The 18,234-nt window shown below is 45.2% G+C and overlaps 1 protein-coding gene and 1 long non-coding RNA gene across 5 annotated transcripts in view; one reads left to right on the top strand and one right to left on the bottom strand.

Moving 5' to 3' along the window:
- On the top strand, positions 1-16,735 carry Hr38 (Hormone receptor-like in 38). Of its 2 annotated transcripts, none has more exons than XM_043432839.1 (9): positions 1-675; positions 9,957-10,231; positions 10,970-11,214; positions 11,901-12,264; positions 12,378-12,721; positions 12,881-13,253; positions 13,467-13,775; positions 13,965-14,199; positions 14,294-16,735. In XM_043432839.1, the coding sequence occupies exons 1-9, from the start codon at positions 516-518 to the stop codon at positions 14,548-14,550; spliced, it is 2,562 nt and encodes an 853-aa protein (XP_043288774.1). In that variant the 5' UTR covers positions 1-515; the 3' UTR covers positions 14,551-16,735. The 2 variants fall into 2 exon arrangements, with proteins under 2 accessions (XP_043288774.1, XP_043288773.1); XM_043432838.1 differs by lacking the exon at positions 1-675 and adding an exon at positions 712-1,328.
- Positions 13,288-18,234, bottom strand: part of LOC122418560 (uncharacterized) — a 6,367-nt gene continuing 1,420 nt past the window's right edge. For 2 of the 3 annotated variants that reach the window (XR_006262527.1, XR_006262525.1), the window contains exons 2-5: positions 17,943-18,075; positions 17,685-17,792; positions 13,946-14,543; positions 13,288-13,668 (exon numbers count right to left, since the gene is read on the bottom strand). This is a non-coding gene — a long non-coding RNA (uncharacterized lncRNA). The remainder of the gene's footprint in view (positions 13,669-13,945; positions 14,544-17,684; positions 17,793-17,942; positions 18,076-18,234) is intronic. The other variant, XR_006262526.1, reaches the window with a different exon arrangement.

The following is an 18,234-nucleotide window of genomic DNA, read 5'->3' on the forward strand; positions in this document are numbered from 1 at the left end:
CTTACGAGTGCACCAAACTGCGCGTGCCACCGACCCGAGACTTTCCCAACCAAACAACTCATCTTCTTAGCTTAATTAGCTCCGGTACTCGCTCCGATAACTTATCGCTAAACCGGCCAGTGCCCGAAAATCCGATCGCCAGTATTTCGCGCTCGTTTTTTGTTTGTCCGCGGAGCTTCGTTTGTGAAATATAAAGCAGCAGCTCCCCCGTGCATTAGAACTAAGCGCTAATGACTGTCGCCGCTCCAATGAACCCCGGAAGTACCGACTGATCTTCCGCAGTCTTGCAAGTGTTCGTGATCGTGAAGTTACTCTTTCGAAGCTACCGCCGAAGCGCTCACCGAGCTCATGCTCTTCGCTCACCTTCGCGAATACTCCGAAGGAACGCGATCCCTCCAAAATTCGGCGCCCCGTGACCGACTCGCCGATCGAAAATTCCGACCCTCCTCACCTCGCTAAGCCCGTCGCTGCCACTGGCTTTGTCAACTCCGGAGCGAACAACGCAACACCCATTTATGCGAGTCCCCGGTGGTGAAATCCGCGTCAACGAGGATCATCTCCTCCCCGTCGAGGTGTCCAGCCTCCCTGGCAATTGCTACCAGGAGAACGAGCTTCCGGGAGGGGATTACAGCTGGAAAGAGGCAGCTCTGTCAAGCATCGCGACGACTCTTACAGGTCGGTTGTGTGTTAAAAAGCATCAGAAACAAAGACAAACGTGTCACCACCAATCCAATAAGTCGGCCACTCTTAGCTTTCGCACTCCCACGTGTCGTCCCCTTGATTCGTCGCCAGCCCAATATCCGGCACCTCCCCCACCTTTCCTCCCAGGTCCGCCAATATCGTTCCCAGTTGTAGCTGCCCCCAGTAGCCAGTAGCAGCCTCCCACTGGCCCAATGATACCGACTCCCCTCTCCTCCCATGTCGGCCAGTACCCGAAAAGCGTTGACTAACCCTGCACCCGGACTCCCCCTCCGTCCGCCCATGAATTCTCCCTCATAATCACAAGCCCCAGTGCTGGCGACACTAGTGCGATATGCGTACCACCGGTGGGGATACCGCAGCCGGAACTAAAACTACGACGGTCCATCCGGCCGCCATCTCCGTTGGAACAGTCAACAACAATCTGCGCCCCGATGATCCGGAAAGTCTTAGGGATCCGGAAGCTTCCACCCTTGCCAGTACCCATGCTTGCTCCCCCTACTCCCAACACTTGCACGAACATTTGCAAGCCGACAGTAATAACAATCACGATCATCACCGGAACCTCGAGTCCAACGATCGGCATCCTAACCCGGCTCATCGTATCGGCAATCACTCTTGGACCAAGTGTAAGTCCCTTTATCAACAGAAATAAATAAGGCGCAAACTGGCCATTCCGGGCGGGCATTCGCGCGGAGGGTTTCAACCGGAGAACTCGCCTTTTCCGAGCTACCGAGCTAGCACACCCCGCCAACTGGCTTATGCAGGAGAAAAAAACAATGCGAGATCGATTATCGAGCCGCTTTTTTCTACACGCGTGTCTCACCACTTCGAATCGTGTCTGACGCAGAATCTCCGAGCGGTTAGAGAGGTTTTACCGTTATACTATATCGTCGAGAGCGTATATATGTATATTTATGTACTCGGATGCTGGATACATACGCGTAGATAAATGTGTGCATAGCTACATAAATTATTGCTCGGTTGATACATTCTAACCCGTCGGAAGAGTCGCGATCGATTTTCTCCGCATGTTTGTCACCGCGGGACTACCGCGATCGGGGCCCTTTCCACGTTCTCGCATTTCGGGCTTTGAGATCGTTCCTCGCTACTGTCAAAAGCTTCTTCCAGGGCCTACGATTCCTCAATGCTAACCGCGCCGGGACCTCGGGGAATCAAAATTCATGACAAAGTCCAAGTTCGACGATCGAGAGAAAGGAAGATGAGCGTTGAGAAAAAAATGAAATAAAAAATGATTGTCGCGAAAGCATCGGCCTCGATCGAGCGTCATCATCGATTCTCGCTCGAGGAGATCAAGAGAGCGCGCGAGCGCGGCAGGGCCGGGCTTTATACTTCGGGAAACGTTCAGCCATCTCGGCGTGAGCGCGACAGGTCTTTTTACAGGTGTAACCGGTTCGTTAAAGAGATAAATATAGTCTGGCAATACGCCCGACGCGATACTATCCACTAGGAATTTATTTACCTCTCTCTCGCTCGATATTTACGGATTATTTGGTTGTATTAGTAGCCACTGGCGCATCAAAGTGCCACTGGCTTTGCGGTAGATGAGCTTTCCATGGCCCCGGGGGCGGGGGCGAGCTTGTCGGGGGGGTTTTTCATCAATGAGATTTGGCCAGTATCCCGAAACGCACGATTGCGCCATTGGCGTTGCGAGGACACGTGTTTAAGGTAGTTTTACAATAAAAACTGAGGCGTGCAGCATGAAATTTCGGTCACTTTGAGCCGAGTATTGGCACGTGGTTCCTCGTTGAATCGCAATTATCGGGAGCGAGAGCTCGGGAATAAAAAACTGGGAGAATGCATGAGGAATAGGTTTGCGATTTGAGCGGTCACTGATCGCGTATTTAGGCGTGTCTATATAAACGAGTATTACATAGTCCAATCGCGATCATCAGCCGGTGAATTTCGGGTCTCTCTCGACACGGTAACGCAGCTTCCGCGGCGAGCTTCCTACTGCAGCCAAATTGCATTGTTTTGCCCCTTCTTCGCGCCTATAAATAATCCGACAAAGACGCTGGCTCGATTGGCCTCTCACCGCGAAATACTCTCGTCGAGCCTTTGGCTTGCGCGAGAGTCCAATAAAAAATCGAATACCCGAGTTTTTGAGGGACGATTCAAGAGAAGAGAATAACGAAAGTGTACGCGGTGGAAAAGATAAAAAGGAAAGGAAGATGCGGAAGTATCGGCTGAGCTAAATTTTCCGTAGGTAAAAGCTCGTCGAAAACACGACACGCGATAGAGCCAATGCGCATGAAATATGCAGGACGCACTATACTCGCGGACGTATCGACTGATGAGCTTTGTAACAACACGGGGGGATGAGAAACGAGGGAGAAAATGAAAAAGAAAAAGAGTTACGAAAAAAAGAGATGACGTCGCAAGGCGAGTCCGTTGGCTCTTGGCTGCGCTAGCGTTGTTGTTTTTTTTCTTCCTTTTTTTCTCACGGCACTTGTGTGTGCGATGTGGGATGAAATAATAATGAAACAACCCTCTCGCTTTTTCTCTCTCGTGCTTTCTTATAGCGTACCGTCGAAGAAAAACTGTGCAGGTGCACGTGACGTTACGGCCGCACACGTGTCAGAAAGCACGGTTTTGCTGTACATATATCTGCCTACGTTCGACGCCCCCGCGGTTTATTACCCACGTAGCGGACATCATCATACTAGAACATGCAGCATTTGTTTCAGCCGGGATTGCCTCCCGGGTATTCCGCCTATGTGCATATCGATCACTTCGCGATTTCGTATATTGGCTCGGGACACCCTTGTGCAGCTTGCCTATTTTTTTCAAATTTTTATCTCCCATAGCAAGCGAGATAACCGGTACTGGCTCTAGCCACGACTCAACTCGCGCCAATACTCGGTAATTGGCCTGTATCTCGAGTAGCTTCGATCAAATATTGTTGCAAATTGGCGCAATTGTTTCTTGTACCCACAGGAAGACTGAGGAATTGAAAAGAATTTGTATCTCCAAAAATAACGGAGATACTGGCCACTACTGGCTCGGGCAAGGTAACCCGAAGGACGTTCGAACGAACGCCCCGTCCTGAGGAAGACATGGAAAACTGGGTGTCTCGTCGCTGCTCCCACGTGTATGAAGCTAGGACAAAAGCAAACACGCGACAAAAGCCGAACGAAAGCGAGCGAACATATCAGCTGGGCGTTATAAGCGCGGGGGTGGGTTACGGCTTTCATCGGGAAGCCGGAGCGCAGACTATGCGACGCCGCGCTGTCGACAGTCCAAACTCTCAATCTCCCGTTGCTCCTTCTTCCTCCTGGATTCCTCCACCCGATTCTCTCCTAACTGGCTCAGGTGGCAACGTCCAAATCTGACGTCACAGTGCCACCCAACTCCCGTTATTGAACGGCGCAGCCGGGACGTCATATCCAACTTCAAGGACGTCTCTCTCTCTCTCTCTCTCATTCTTTGTCTCTATCGCTTTCCTCTATTTCGGGAGCCTTGCAGAAAACGTGCACCCGACCAAACTTGGCGGATTACGTATATCGACGATAACCTTCGTGTCAGACGTCTTTAATTATTATTTAGTCGAGCTCATAAAAATCAAAAGCGTATTCTCCGCGCGCGGTCCCTCCAGAAAAACGATGAGCCAATCGCTTTCGGTCGTGCATTTTTCAACATTATGCAACGCTCATCATCATAAATGCAAAAATCTTAAAACTGGCTGAGGCCAATATTGCCTAATGAAACGGAATACGAAAAAAAAAATCGATCACCGGACAGGCGAATCGTTGCGATTCTCCCTCGATCGGTGACAACGTTAAGCCCGTCCGCGCGTGAATAAATAATATTGTTTCCCGTTCGTACGTGGCGGTGAATCTTAAACCTCGGTTACAGTCGAGCCAATCGATTGGCGGAACTGCGGCACAACCGTGACGTCATTGTGACCGCGGATATGTCGGGACTACGTCATTGCTGTGGCTACAGAGCAGGTGGCGACCGAAGCACCGAGACGGGGTGGTTTATAATAGTTTATCGGTGTATGCTGCGACTCACAGACATCCACCAATACCGGCCCGCAGCACATATCGCCAGGCTGGGTCAACTCGAACGCTCTTGATATACGCCTTTTGTTTACATATACGTGTACATACGTGTATATGAGTCAGGAGGGTTGCTGGCGAGAAGAGAGACGTACGAGGGATGGCAAGGCCACCGGCGTCGCCTTCGACCCGCGTCTCCTCTCGCGCCACCCCAGCTTTAAACTTAAAGGGGATCGCTCTCAATTTCCACGCAGCTTTTAAACCAGTTATCATCGCACGCTCCGCACTCTCTCTTGTCCCTTTTTTCTCTGCAATGCAGACGCTATTTTTACTGGAAATTCACAAATATTCGTGGAAAAAATGACTTTTCCGAGTACTGGCTAGAGCCAGTACTCGCTATCCGAGCTCGTTGGGGAGGAAAAAATTTGAAAAAAATCATGAAAGTCTGTATTCGTGCGAGGAAGAAATATGCCAAGTTTCAGACGAATCGAATCCGCGGTATTTGAACCAGCTCACTTTTGAGCCCGGTATTGGCCCCTAAAAACGAGAAAATTCATAAAAATTAGCAAAAATTCGGTCTCTTCTGTCCCGTAATTGGTCACCCGAATGATAAATAAACGGTTGAGCGTTTACGTATGACCAGTGCCAACAGACTGTACTTTTATCGTCCAATAACTGAACCTCACGTTCGGACCTCGAGTCCGAGAGTCGTGCGAGCGTATACTAACAGTAAAACAGGTTGGATATCGCACGAACCGGTACTACGATATCACTTTCCTCGCTCTCGAAGTCTGGAAATCTTGTATATCGGGTACTCGGTCGGGTAGCTGCTTAAAACGCGATCTATAGCGCGGGCAGTGGGTCTCTTTCCCTCGCAGGTTTAGTGGGAGGCTGTGGGATCGCCACGTGATCATTTTTCTCTCTTTCTCTCGGTCCCGAAGCGGCCGATGGAGCGAGCAGGCACATTTTGTTTCGTTGAACGTATCGAAGGAAAAATAGAACGTCGACTATTAATTAACAGAACGAACGAACGAAATTATTATCAAGCCGAATCACAAAAGTCATTGCAAATGATCGATTTATTTCGGCCCACATACGCGCCGCTCCAGGGACGCTCGATTTAAATGTCTCGCCCGCCTCGCGACCAAACTTCACTCCCCCAGATCGATACCCGCCTCAATTCGCTGAGATTATCCCACCGGTGGGTAATCCAGCCCTCGGCATTACTGCTTTTACTCATCGCGGGTACAATCTTCCCAACGTTTCCTCAAGAAACACACCGCGGTTGCCATCTGTCTACCGCTTTCAAAACGCTTTTAACCGGGGTTACCGCGTTCCTGATTTTTCCTGCGACTCCCCACCGTTGAGCGCACGGAGGTTCGAGAATTTTTTCAAAATTTCATCGCCAATCAATTTTGAGGTACACATTTTTCAAAGTTTGAAAAATAAAATGTTTTTTTACTATCAGCCAATGTCACGTTTTCGTTTGGAAATTTTCCGACTTCCTAAGTCTCTTCAAAACCGAATCGGATCGCCCCGAAGGACTTGCTTTTCTATTTCAATTCACGAGTATCGTCGATTCTGAAAAACAAACGCGGTTCGGTCAATGAGGAAGTGAATAGCGCGGGTCCGAAGAACGCGGAGATTTCGATGCTGCGCGTGGTTCTCTCGTGCCCGCCGAGAGAATCGGCCCGAGTAACCCCGTCTATTTTTTTCTGTCTCGAGTGTCCGTCCATTCGGCTGTATCGACGTAGCGACGTTAATAGACGACCTGAGCCGCGAGGACGATTGAGAGAAGGTAGCATCGCTTCATGCCCGAGTTCATCATTCGAGCTCTGAATTTTTCACTTTCAAAAACGAATATTGGCCGAAATACTGGCTCCGAATCCTCCTACTTTCGCTACTGGCTAAAATGTAAACAAAATACAAAAATCGCAGTTCCCAGCGATGCCCGACTCCGAGTTTCCCGGCTCGGCCCAATCAAAGTCAAATATTGGCGCGAGTACTGGCTTCAAATCACCTTCGCTACTGGCTGAAATGTAAAAAAACCCTGAAAAATCGCTGTTCCCTCGCCCCGAGTTTCCGTCTTCCCGGCCCAAGTCACTGGGCGAGTCAAATATTGGCCCAAGGACTGGCTCCCCGCACTTTCGCTACTGGCTAAAATGAAAAAAAAACAAACAAACCAAAATCCCAGCTCCCAGATGCTCGACTCCCAATTTCCATCTTCCCTGCTCCGGCCAGTGCGCACCTTCGCTACTGGCTGAAACATAGAAAAAAAATTAAAACCTCCGCCCCTGTGGGCTCGGAACCAAAAAACTCGACTTTCACAGGCCGATTTGAATCTCCGCAGAGATCGAGAAGCTTTTGCCCCGTTTTGCGGAATACCTTATTCTCGCGCGCATTCGAGTCCTCGATAAGAGTACTGGCTCAATCATCGAGCCTCGGAGTTCGCAGACGTATCCAGAGAAGATAGAATGTATAAAATTGTGTATGTTAAGAAAGAGAGAGAGAGAGAGACGGAGACGCAGCGGGGCAGAGAGAAAAAGAGAAAGAGAGATGTTCGACGATGCCGTTTGAGCAGCTCGGATCTCACGGTAGTACAATATCGTAACTAACTTACGGCGTGAGGTCAGAGGTCTCGAGAGTCCTACATATCCTGGCGCGTTCACTACGAGCTCACTCCTATTGGATGCTGCACGAGCTGGCTTCGTTGAACCTACAACGTTCTATTGAGTCCCAATCTCCTTTCTTCTTCGATCTCCGCATCCGTTTTTTATCTGTTATTACATTAACTTCGTTGTCCATTCGTATTTATCATTATTCACATTTTCCCTAGAATTCCAATATTTTTACCCTCTTTTTATCTTATCCAAATTTTTCGTGCAGTTTTCAACCCGTTTTTGTGCACCATTAGCGTGCAATTTCGATAATTTACATTTCCACTTCGATTTCACTTAATTTATTCGTTCGTGCCGTTATTCGATGAATTTATTCGCGATTTTTTTACAGTTCCGTACAATTTTTACACGATTCCTCTAATCGCTTCTTTCTTTTCATACAATTCTTGGCTTTCTTTCCACATTTTTATGGCTCCGACTCTTTTTTCTTTCTACGAAATTGTTTTTTCGCGCTTTCACTTTTTTTACATTTTTTTCATCAAGTTACACGAAATAGTGCTGCGACGTAGTTTCTCGATAAATTTTTCGGCGCTCCGGCCACGTTTTCCACCGATTTTTCCCTCCGAAATGGAATTTTCCATTGGGCATATTTATTCGCGCGTGCTCGACGCGGAATCGGCTCGTTTGGGCATAAAATAATGAAACGCCGAAGAAATAAGTAAACGGGCACGTGGGCAGCCGCGTGGAAAGGCGGCGCTTGTAAAAAACGCGGCGCGAACGAGTCTGCGGAGAGAAAATGAGACTCCGGAGGGGAGTGACAATAATTTTCCTAATTAAATTCAACGCCCGGAACAGCGACGGATAAAAACGCGTATTCTTCGGGCCGGGATAACGTCCCGTGACCATCTGATTAAGGCACGACGATTCGGATAATCGTATCGATTACACAGAGTATATGAACGCACAAATTCATCCGCAGACGGCCCCCCGCCGTGGCGCGGACTCCCCCGGGTCGGGGCTCCCCCCGCCCCGGAACCTTTTTTGATTCCCCAAATTTATCGCGCTTCTCCTCAACGCTGCTTCGGTCTCCGCGAAGAAAAAATGGCTCTAAAACGCTTTCCGGCTTCGTTTTTACCGACTCTTCGACGCCACTGGCGCGAAAACTGGCGCGGCCAGCAGTCTTCGAAAAAACCCCGACTTTGGCGGAGCGCAGCAAAGTGTTTTTCTTCGTAGTCCCCCGAGCCCTTTTTCGTCCGTTCGATCGAGGCGACGAGGCGCTCCGAGAGCCAGCGAAAAATCCCGTCTTCGGCTCAAATGCCACCGATTTTATAGCGCCCTCGGGGGCGCGAGGCGCGCCGCCCCTCGAAACACCCCTTCCTCGGGGGTGTTTCGTCCGGAGGACGGGCCGGGAGGGGGCCATCGGCGAGGTGCGATTTGCGTATAAATCAAGGGCCTCCGAGGGCCGGGCGTTTGTCCCGTTCCGCCGGTCCTCGAGACCGGGAGCCTCTCTCGACTCGTCCAAACTTTCTTACCCGAATCCGGTTTTCTTCCTGCTCCCGCGGCCGGAACACTCAATCGGGAGCCCCCCGATCGTGCCTCAAAGTCTCGGAAATATTGAATTTATTCAGATCCCGGCGGCGCGACCGACTCGCGTGAAACTACGATAGTCGAAGAGAGCGAACAGAAAGACGCGGCTCGAGGAAGAGGAGCTCTCGAAACCCACCGGCCGGAGCAGTGAAAGTGCGCCTTCGAAATTTTAATCGCCCGTGTATACTCGCCTCGAAATAAATTTACGAATACACACTTGTACCGACGACGAAAAACAGGACCGCAAACTCGAGAGACGCTCGGTCGTCATCAACGATCAATTATAATTTATACGCACGCATGTCTCGCGTAATCGGCCAATTCGACGGGTTTCACACGAATACTGACGCATGTATATATGTTCTCGGGAATGAGAGATTAATAAAAGTGAAGGTTGCCTAGATTTTCGTACCACCGTCTCCTCGTCCCTTCACCTTTTCCCCCAACGCCATTTTTCTCCCTCTCGCTCTTCGACGCCTTTCCTCCGGACGGCGCGTCTTCTTTGGCCGGAGGACGGCAGCCCGATACTCGGCGGACTGAACCGACCTCGTGGAAGAATCGAGGGGAGCGAGAACCAGCACATTTTTCCTGGCACTTTTCCCTCGTCTTGCTCCCCCCCGAGCCCCCCCTCGCTCCGGAGAGTTCCAGCGAGTTCGTCATGATCGCGATGGATCGAAATTATCCGCAATATTATAAATATTGTAGGTATTACGAAAGAAATTGAAATAATTCAGGCCGGGTTGTCGGTGGAATTTCGAAATTTCGAGTTTTTCAGGACTTTTCGAGCTCCCCACACTTTCGGGGGCTCGGAGTAATCCTGGAGGTTTCAGAAGCCTCCGGGAACTCGAAAACTGGGGCGAGACGCCCTCGGGACTCGTCGAGAAAAATTCGAGCCTCCCGAAGTCAAAGAAAGTTGGAAAACTCGTTCGAACGATTCGAAAAATTCTGAAGCTTCGATCCCAGCACTCGATGAATGACTGAAAAACTATTTTTTACCTTCGTTTCACGAGTTCAATTCGTATTTTTACAGGGCAACTGCACTCGGGGAGCGGAGAAAGCGACTGCGAAAACGTCAAGGGCTACACCAGCCCCCAGCAGGCGATCCCGCTCGAGCGAAACTCCGGCAGCGAAATCGTCCCCGAAAACCGCTGTCTCGTCCCGTGCAACGAGCACCAGCAGCAGCAACAACAACAACAACAACAACAATCTGAAGCTGTTGCAAGAACCGCAATCACGACGACCTCGACGACGACGACGGCAACCGCCTTCACCGTAGCGTCAAGCATGCTCCTCCTACAGACCCAGGTGAAGCGCCGTTGCGATACTTTCCTCTCAAGAAACCTCAAAATCGTTGAAATCGACAAAAATCAGACTAATTTTCGTGTACCTCGAAACCACAAAACCCCAAATTTCCGAAAAAAAAAAAAAAAACCAATTTTCACAAAAACTCCCCTTAATTTGCTCGCAAAACTGAATATTTTACAAAAAAAACCCCAATTTTTTATCCCACTTTTCAAAACGTCACGAAACTTCCCCAAGAATATTATCGAAAGCCAAAAAAATCTGGGACGTTTGCAAAAACTGCTCAAAATTTGTAATAAAAAAAACTTATTTTTCGTCCCACTTTCGCAAATCCCATCAAAATTTCCATTTTTCATCTCAATGCCATGAATATTTGCATAAATACTGAATTTTCTATCGGCTAAAACGAGGGTACGATGTGACGAGGCAGGAGGCAGGGTGGGGGGTGGGGGGGGGATGATAATCGAAGGGGTTGGGGATGAAACTGTCTGTGGAGTTCCTCGAGGGATCTATAAACGAAATGTCACACCTAGCGGAACTGAGAACGAGCCTACTAATTTAATAGCGCGCGCGTTCGGGTTGCCTGTTCGTTCTTTATGGCTCGCTAAACCCGCTCGATTCTGCGGAGGGGTGAGATTTTCCGAAAGTCTTTTTTCCTCGTCGACGTTCCGAGCTATTAAAACAGTTTTTTTATCGCTGCTAAGGAGCTGGAGTAAAAATGAGGTGAAATTGATTTTCCAGAGTCCATTCGGATGCAGCAGCTTCGCCGACCTCCTCGGAGCCCCTTATAACGATCCAACGGAAGCGGGAAGCCTCCCCGAAGAACTGGACCCCTTTCCGGAACTCCAGCTCGGCAACCCTCAGGCCCTGTCCAGCCCCGATGAAACTCCACAGACTCAGCAACCCATTCATCACAATTTACAACAACATCCCCAGCACAGAGCCCCCATCGCAGCTGTTGTCGACGTCCAAACCGACTCTCTCAGGTACGAGGCCTTAATCGAGTTCGTCGAAGCCCAAAATTTCATTAATGTCGTCAAAATTCGATTGGATACAAAAAAATCTCGTTCAAGTTCGATCAAATCCCATTAATTTTGGCAAAATTTCATTAATAGCAATTGAGTTCGACTAAATTTTATCAATTTTATCGATATTTCATTGAATTCAATTTATTTCATCATTCGAAATTATTCGATGGATAATAAATTCAAAAAACCCAAAATAATATCAAACTCATCGATATTCAATCCCCGATCGAGTTCGCCACAACACGAAACTCGATAAAACTCACGAAAATTCGATAAAATCCAATTAATTTTGACAAAATTTTATCAAAATTTCATTAAATTCAATTCATTTGAATCATCATTTGAAATTATTCGATGAATAATAAATCCAAAATGACATCAAAATTCAATCAATTAGAAATTTCATTTTGATTTGATTAGACCCAATTAATCAGAATTACATCAGACTCTACCGATTTCATCATTATCTGAAGTAACCCAAAGAATTATTTTTAATTTCACGATAATTGGATTGGAATTGCTTCAATGGATCATCATTTTGAATAATTGAGCAAACGAAAATAAAATCACGAATAAATGAGAATAATTTCCTTGATTTTTCATTCGCTAATCAATAAATTGAATTTTTTTCATTTCTTCGACAGTCCAACGCCATTGCCAAGTTTCCAAGACACTTACACGGTGCATCAGCAGCGTTACACGCGCCAGGAGCTCATGGGTCTTGGAATAAAGATGGACGACGAGTGTTTCGATTCGTTGCAATACGCCTGCAACGAAGTTCCTTATACTGCTGATTTTTCGAGCTCTGTCGCCTATCAGACTCATCATCAGCCACAGCACCATCAGCAGCAACAGCATCATCATCATCATCATCATCATCAGCAGCAGCAGCATCACCATCAACAGCAACAGCAACAGCATCACCAGCAACATCACCATCATCATCACCAGCTCGTGCAGCATCATCATCAACACACGAGCGCAAATGACAATCACAATCATCACAATGTGAGTTCACCCATCGAGGATTTGCTCGCATTTTTTGTACTTTTTTTTTCATATTTTCGTCGAGTGACATTTGCTCGAGGAAAAGTTGAATAAAAAAGTGGCTTTTTTCACAGATCACTCCGGGAGCGTTGAGCCCAGCATCGCCGACGTTGTCGACGAGTGCTGGTAGCGCCACGAGATCGCCGCCTCCTGGCTCGCCGCCTCCGATGTCGATAGCGTCAATCGGCAACGCCGCACCGCCGCCACCACCCCCACCCCCGCCATTACCACCCCCAGGATATTTTGCAGCGATCTCCTCAACCTCGCAACGCGAAATCGCCAACAACGCTTACGCCAATTTACCTATTACCAACTCCTACGTACAAGCCAACAGTCTCGTCGGCCCCATCGTCAACAACCCTCCTGTCATCCCGACCGGGAGAACGCGAATGACCCTCCAGAGATCCGACTCAGCGAGGTTCGCTCATTTTAACGATTTTTCACTCGTTCGAATCGAAATCCCTAAAAATAATGCCCAAATGTCAAAATAAAGATGAAAAAATCTAATTGAAGAATATAAATGAAAGATTGATCGATGAGAAATAAAAAAAAAAACGTTTTTTTTTTAACAATATAGCAGTGGAAGCAATCAGGAATCGCCGAAATCCCGAGTGAGCAACCCCAACGGAACGAGCACCAATAACAACAACAATAACACGATAAACAACAACGGAAACAACGGAAATTCGTCGATACCGTCGCCCGGTGGTAGCGAACGGGCGCCACCGAGTCCCAGTCAACTCTGCGCCGTCTGCGGGGACACAGCCGCCTGCCAGCACTACGGAGTTCGTACCTGCGAAGGCTGCAAAGGCTTCTTCAAACGCACCGTACAAAAAGGCTCGAAATACGTTTGCCTCGCTGAAAAAGCTTGCCCCGTCGATAAACGACGACGCAACCGTTGCCAGTTTTGCCGATTTCAAAAGTGCCTCATGGTCGGTATGGTGAAAGAGGTAAATTCAGTTTTTTCAATGCTTTTTCTCAAAATTCATCTGATTTTTCAATTTTATCAGTCCGTCGCATTGAATCGTGATTTTCCGAATTCATCAAATTTCTTCATTTTCCTCGAATTCTAATGAAAAAAAAAAGCTTCTCCGATTTTTTCATTCACGAAACCCGGCTCGCTTTAAAATCAGAAATTCATTGAACTCCTTTTCTGAATTCAGGTCGTGAGAACAGATTCGTTGAAAGGGCGTCGTGGTCGATTGCCCTCGAAGCCGAAATCCCCGCAAGAGTCGCCCCCGAGTCCGCCAGTTTCGCTGATAACGGCCCTCGTCCGTGCCCACGTCGACACGACCCCCGATCTCGCGAACCTCGACTACTCGCAGTACCGGGAGCCCGGGCCCGCCGACCTGCCGATAACCGAGGCTGAAAAAATTCAACAGTTTTACAATCTTCTCATGACCTCTGTCGACGTCATACGCAACTTTGCTGACAAAATTCCCGGCTTCTCGGAGCTCACGAGAGAGGATCAAGTACGTTATTTCAGCTCCAAAGTGCCGGGGGAAAACACAGCGAGCTTTGAGCACGAAGAATTTCAAGAATTCTAGCACTTGGCAATTTTGGAAATGCCTAAATCTCGAAAACTTTTCTCTCCAATTATTTCTAAATTCTGACGAAAAAAATTGAAAACTATTAAATTTACAAATTTTCACTTTTCCCAGGAGCTGCTTTTCCAGTCTGCGAGTTTGGAGCTTTTTGTACTGAGGCTGGCGTACCGCACGAGGGCGGAGGACACGAGTCTGACGTTTTGCAACGGTGTGGTTTTGACGCGTGCCCAATGTCAGCGGAGTTTCGGTGACTGGCTCCACGGGATCCTCGACTTTTGTCAAGCCCTCCGGGTCCTGGACGTCGATATCAGCGCGTTCGCGTGTCTCTGCGCCCTGACCCTGGTCACAGGTGAATTAAATTCAAGTGAATTAATCAGAGACAAAACTGAGTCAAAAAGGAACTCTTAAATTAATAAAATTATGATTTTTCCTTGAATTCCCAGAGAGATACGGTTTGAAGGAGCCTCATCGCGTGGAGCTTTTGCAGACCAAAATAATATCATCGTTGCGAGATCACGTGACGTACAACGCGGAGGCGCAGCGTAAAACGCAGTATTTGTCGAGGCTGTTGGGCAAGTTGCCGGAGCTCCGAAGTCTCTCGGTCCAGGGTTTGCAACGAATTTTTTATCTCAAGTTGGAAGATTTGGTGCCAGCGCCTCCGTTGATCGAGACCATGTTCGTCGGAAGTTTGCCCTTTTAAAGATACGAATAAATAATTAAAGAAAATTGGAAAAAGATAAAAGACAACAACAACCGAGCCTTATCGTTAGGTAATAACCATTTTTTTCCTTTTTTTCATCAATTTACGAATTCTTATTGAATTTTTGCAAACATATCAGCACGGCGAAGCTATGAATATGAGAAGGGAAGCGTAAACAAACGAATATCGATCATTCGTCTCGATGAAAATTGTCTTTTTGTTACAAAATGTTTTACACTGCGTTTCTCGTATCGCGAAGCTTCGTCGAGCCGCCTTTCTATGAAAAAAAAAGAAACAAAAAACAAAAAAAAACAAATATTTCTATACAAATGTATGAAAATAAATTTACGAATTTACTTTTTTTGATACGCAAGTATTCAGGGTGGCCCTTGATCGACCGAACTAAATTTGATCTTGATTTTGAGAAATCTTCATCGAATTCGGGGATGAACGGTCTTTTATCGATTGTACCCTGAAAACGGTCGGAGATACGAGAAAATTCCACAGGACCAATTTTTTAGAGCGGGAAATTTCCTGTAAGAACTCTCGACTGTACTTTCTCATCTCCAGTCGTTCGATCCCGAAGGCGGATGGAAGGAGGCTCTCGAAATTGTTCTCGAAAATCACAGTGTTTTTCAATCGGTTCTGAGCACTGAACTAGCGAAAATAGAGAGACGTCGTCGGGAGCTTTTCGATGGGAAATTTCCCGAGCTACAACATTGGTCCTGTGAACTTATTCGCTATCTCGAACCGTTTGGACGTTATCGGCAAAAATGTCCATGGATTTTTTAAATTTGTTAAAAAAGAAACAAAATTTCTAGGCTTTTCCGCTGATTTCGAAGTTTAGTGTCCGGGTTACTGGTCGTGGGATTACTTCTGAACGAGTGAATACGTAAATATATTTTTGTATTTATATATTTATGTGTTTATTCAATATCAGCGTATCTTGTCAACGGAAAACGCATTTTTTTCGTGCTAAGACTCAGAAAATAGCGAATAAACAAATAAATATATATTTATAATAAATGAATGTAACGATAATCGAACGTGCGAACGAGACCAATGTATTTTGAGAGAAATTTCGAGTGATTGAGTGAGCCGGAAGAAACGAGAGCGAAAGAGGAGAGAAAAGAGCGTGTGATCGAAGATTTTATGATAATTATATTGACGTCTATGTGATTTTAGTGACCTAAGGATGAATTTCTTTAATTTACTTTTTTTAAATATTGATTTTCGCACACCACGAAAGCACTTTGCAACCTAGAAACGTCGATGATCTAACGATAATAGGTGATAATATAATTAAATAATGAATATACCAATATTATTTAAAGTTACAACAAATAATATGAATTTTTGCATCTCTTTGTGTTTCGACGTACACGAAGATATATATTTCAAGTTAAATATCAATGAAGAGAAGAATAAAGAGGATATAAAAGTGAAATTCAAGTTACCTATTATGCTACGAGCGATCATTTAAATAAATTGATAAAACTAACATATGCAATAATATTCATAATTATTATTATAATAAACAAAGTTATATACTTATATTTAAACAAACAAACAACCTATTTATACGTATTTTGCGCTACTGTTACCACAAAGATGAAGAAAATGAGACGAAAAAGTAAATGAGAAGGAAGAATTAAGAAACGTGAAAAAGCAACAAACACCATCACAATTACCACTATTTTAAACGCTATTTACGATAATAATAATAATAACAATAACAATGAATAATCCTACTATTGTTATAAAAAATCGTACCATTAATTATGTACCACCGTTACCAGACTTACGAGACAACAAAAACGAACAAAATGAAAAATACAAAAAAATGTGTGGCTGTGTGTGAGTAAACGAGTGGGAAGAACGAAAGCACTTGGAAAACATGAAATGAACGTGGAAAGAACGAAAAACGAATCGCACTACGTAAAATGTATTTACCATAATAGTTACTATGAATTAACGTTGCAAAAAAACTACTACTTTTTATGTATATGTGTTTATATATTGAGAGAATGACAAGAAACGAAAACAAGAAGAATAAAAATATATAAATTCATTTATTTCCACACTGAGCTGCTATTACGCGCGCTATGAGATTAATAAAGTGGAAAATTGACGAATAATTATGATAATTATTACTATTATGACTTAATAAATTGAGAAAAATGAAGTCACGAGCTTTTCCAGTTTTATTCCTTCCCACTTTTTCTATTGTTTTGGTAAATCAGCTTGAATTCTACCCGCTGCACACTGAAAAACTAATTTTTTCATTCTTCTGGGGTCGGGAGGTTCCAGTTGTACGGGGAGTAGAGAAAAAATGGTACAAGCACTTGCAATTTGGAAGGAAGGTGAGACGACGAGAGGATGGGAAGTAGCTAGAATCTTCCCAATACACAAAAACAATTAACACAGCATGGGAAAAACGCTTAAAAGGTTAGAGGAATCTTAAATTGAAATTTGTCAAAGTGGGGAATGGAGATGAAGAAACCAATGGAAGTAGAAGGGTGAATATGGCAAATGATAAAGAAGGGGATATAGCAGGAGTGGAAAATTTAATAGAAAGGGGGTAATACGAACGAAAGCGGAGCAAGAACTGCAATTGAACTGATCAATGTAAGAGAAAAAATTTATTGAAGGAAAGAAACGGAAAGGAAAAAGAAATATATCTAGTAAGGATGCCGGAACTTTTGTAAAAACCCGTAAGGGTATATTGGAAATAAACTACTACTATTTCAAGCACTCGCAAAATCATTTATCATCATTTTATATAATAAAAATATCATTTTTCATGTATATTGATCATTTATTTGAATGTTATTTATTTTTATACTTTATTTTTTGTGTACCAGAGGTTTGAGTTTGTCGGACGCAACCGTAATGTAACGAATCAAAACTTCAGCTGATTCTTCAAGATTATCACTTATGAATTGGTACGCAGAAGACATAAATAACTTGTAATTTGATTGTGAGAAAAAACTTTCTAAATTTTGTTCACAATATAATGTTTTTTTTAAATATTGAAATTTTGGCAGAAAAAAATTAATTTAATGAGATTTCCATAGAGATGGAAAATAAAATGATAGTAATTTTTTTTAATTTTACACAGACCAGAAGCGTACCTTATTTCAGGCAGCCAAAGAATCAATCCATCCTGGACCAAATTCATTAGTGCAAATTTTTCGCATTATATTCCTCAGCAAAAGTCTCCTGTAATCCTTTCACCATTTCTTTGGAAAAATGAATTTCGACCCGACATTAATCAGAGACTAATAAATAAGAGGCGAGTGAATTAATGAATTTAATTCATTCGATTTCTCCGCTCGACGAATTAATGAATTAAATTCATTCGCTATCATTCAAATTCGCTCATTACTTACGGCAAACAATGGCGAATTCTTATTTTTCTACTCCTTTGCGGCATGGCTATCTTCTCGATGCTCAACAACTGGAGCAAATGGCAGATTACGAATTACGAATTTCCCATTTCTATTCCTTCGTGGTGTTCGAACGCTTAGAAAAAAAAAAAACAAAATTTGTATCAAACCGTTGATTTATAAATCAAAATTCGCGCGTTATTCCACAGACTTTCAGAGAGATTTCAGGAAATTTTGTCAGATGACACCACCCGGTGGATCCCACAGGTGGCGCCATCCTCTGAATTTTTTCGCG

Source organism: Venturia canescens, chromosome 11 (assembly GCF_019457755.1).
Source record: "Venturia canescens isolate UGA chromosome 11, ASM1945775v1, whole genome shotgun sequence".
NCBI classification, from domain to species: domain Eukaryota; kingdom Metazoa; phylum Arthropoda; class Insecta; order Hymenoptera; family Ichneumonidae; genus Venturia; species Venturia canescens.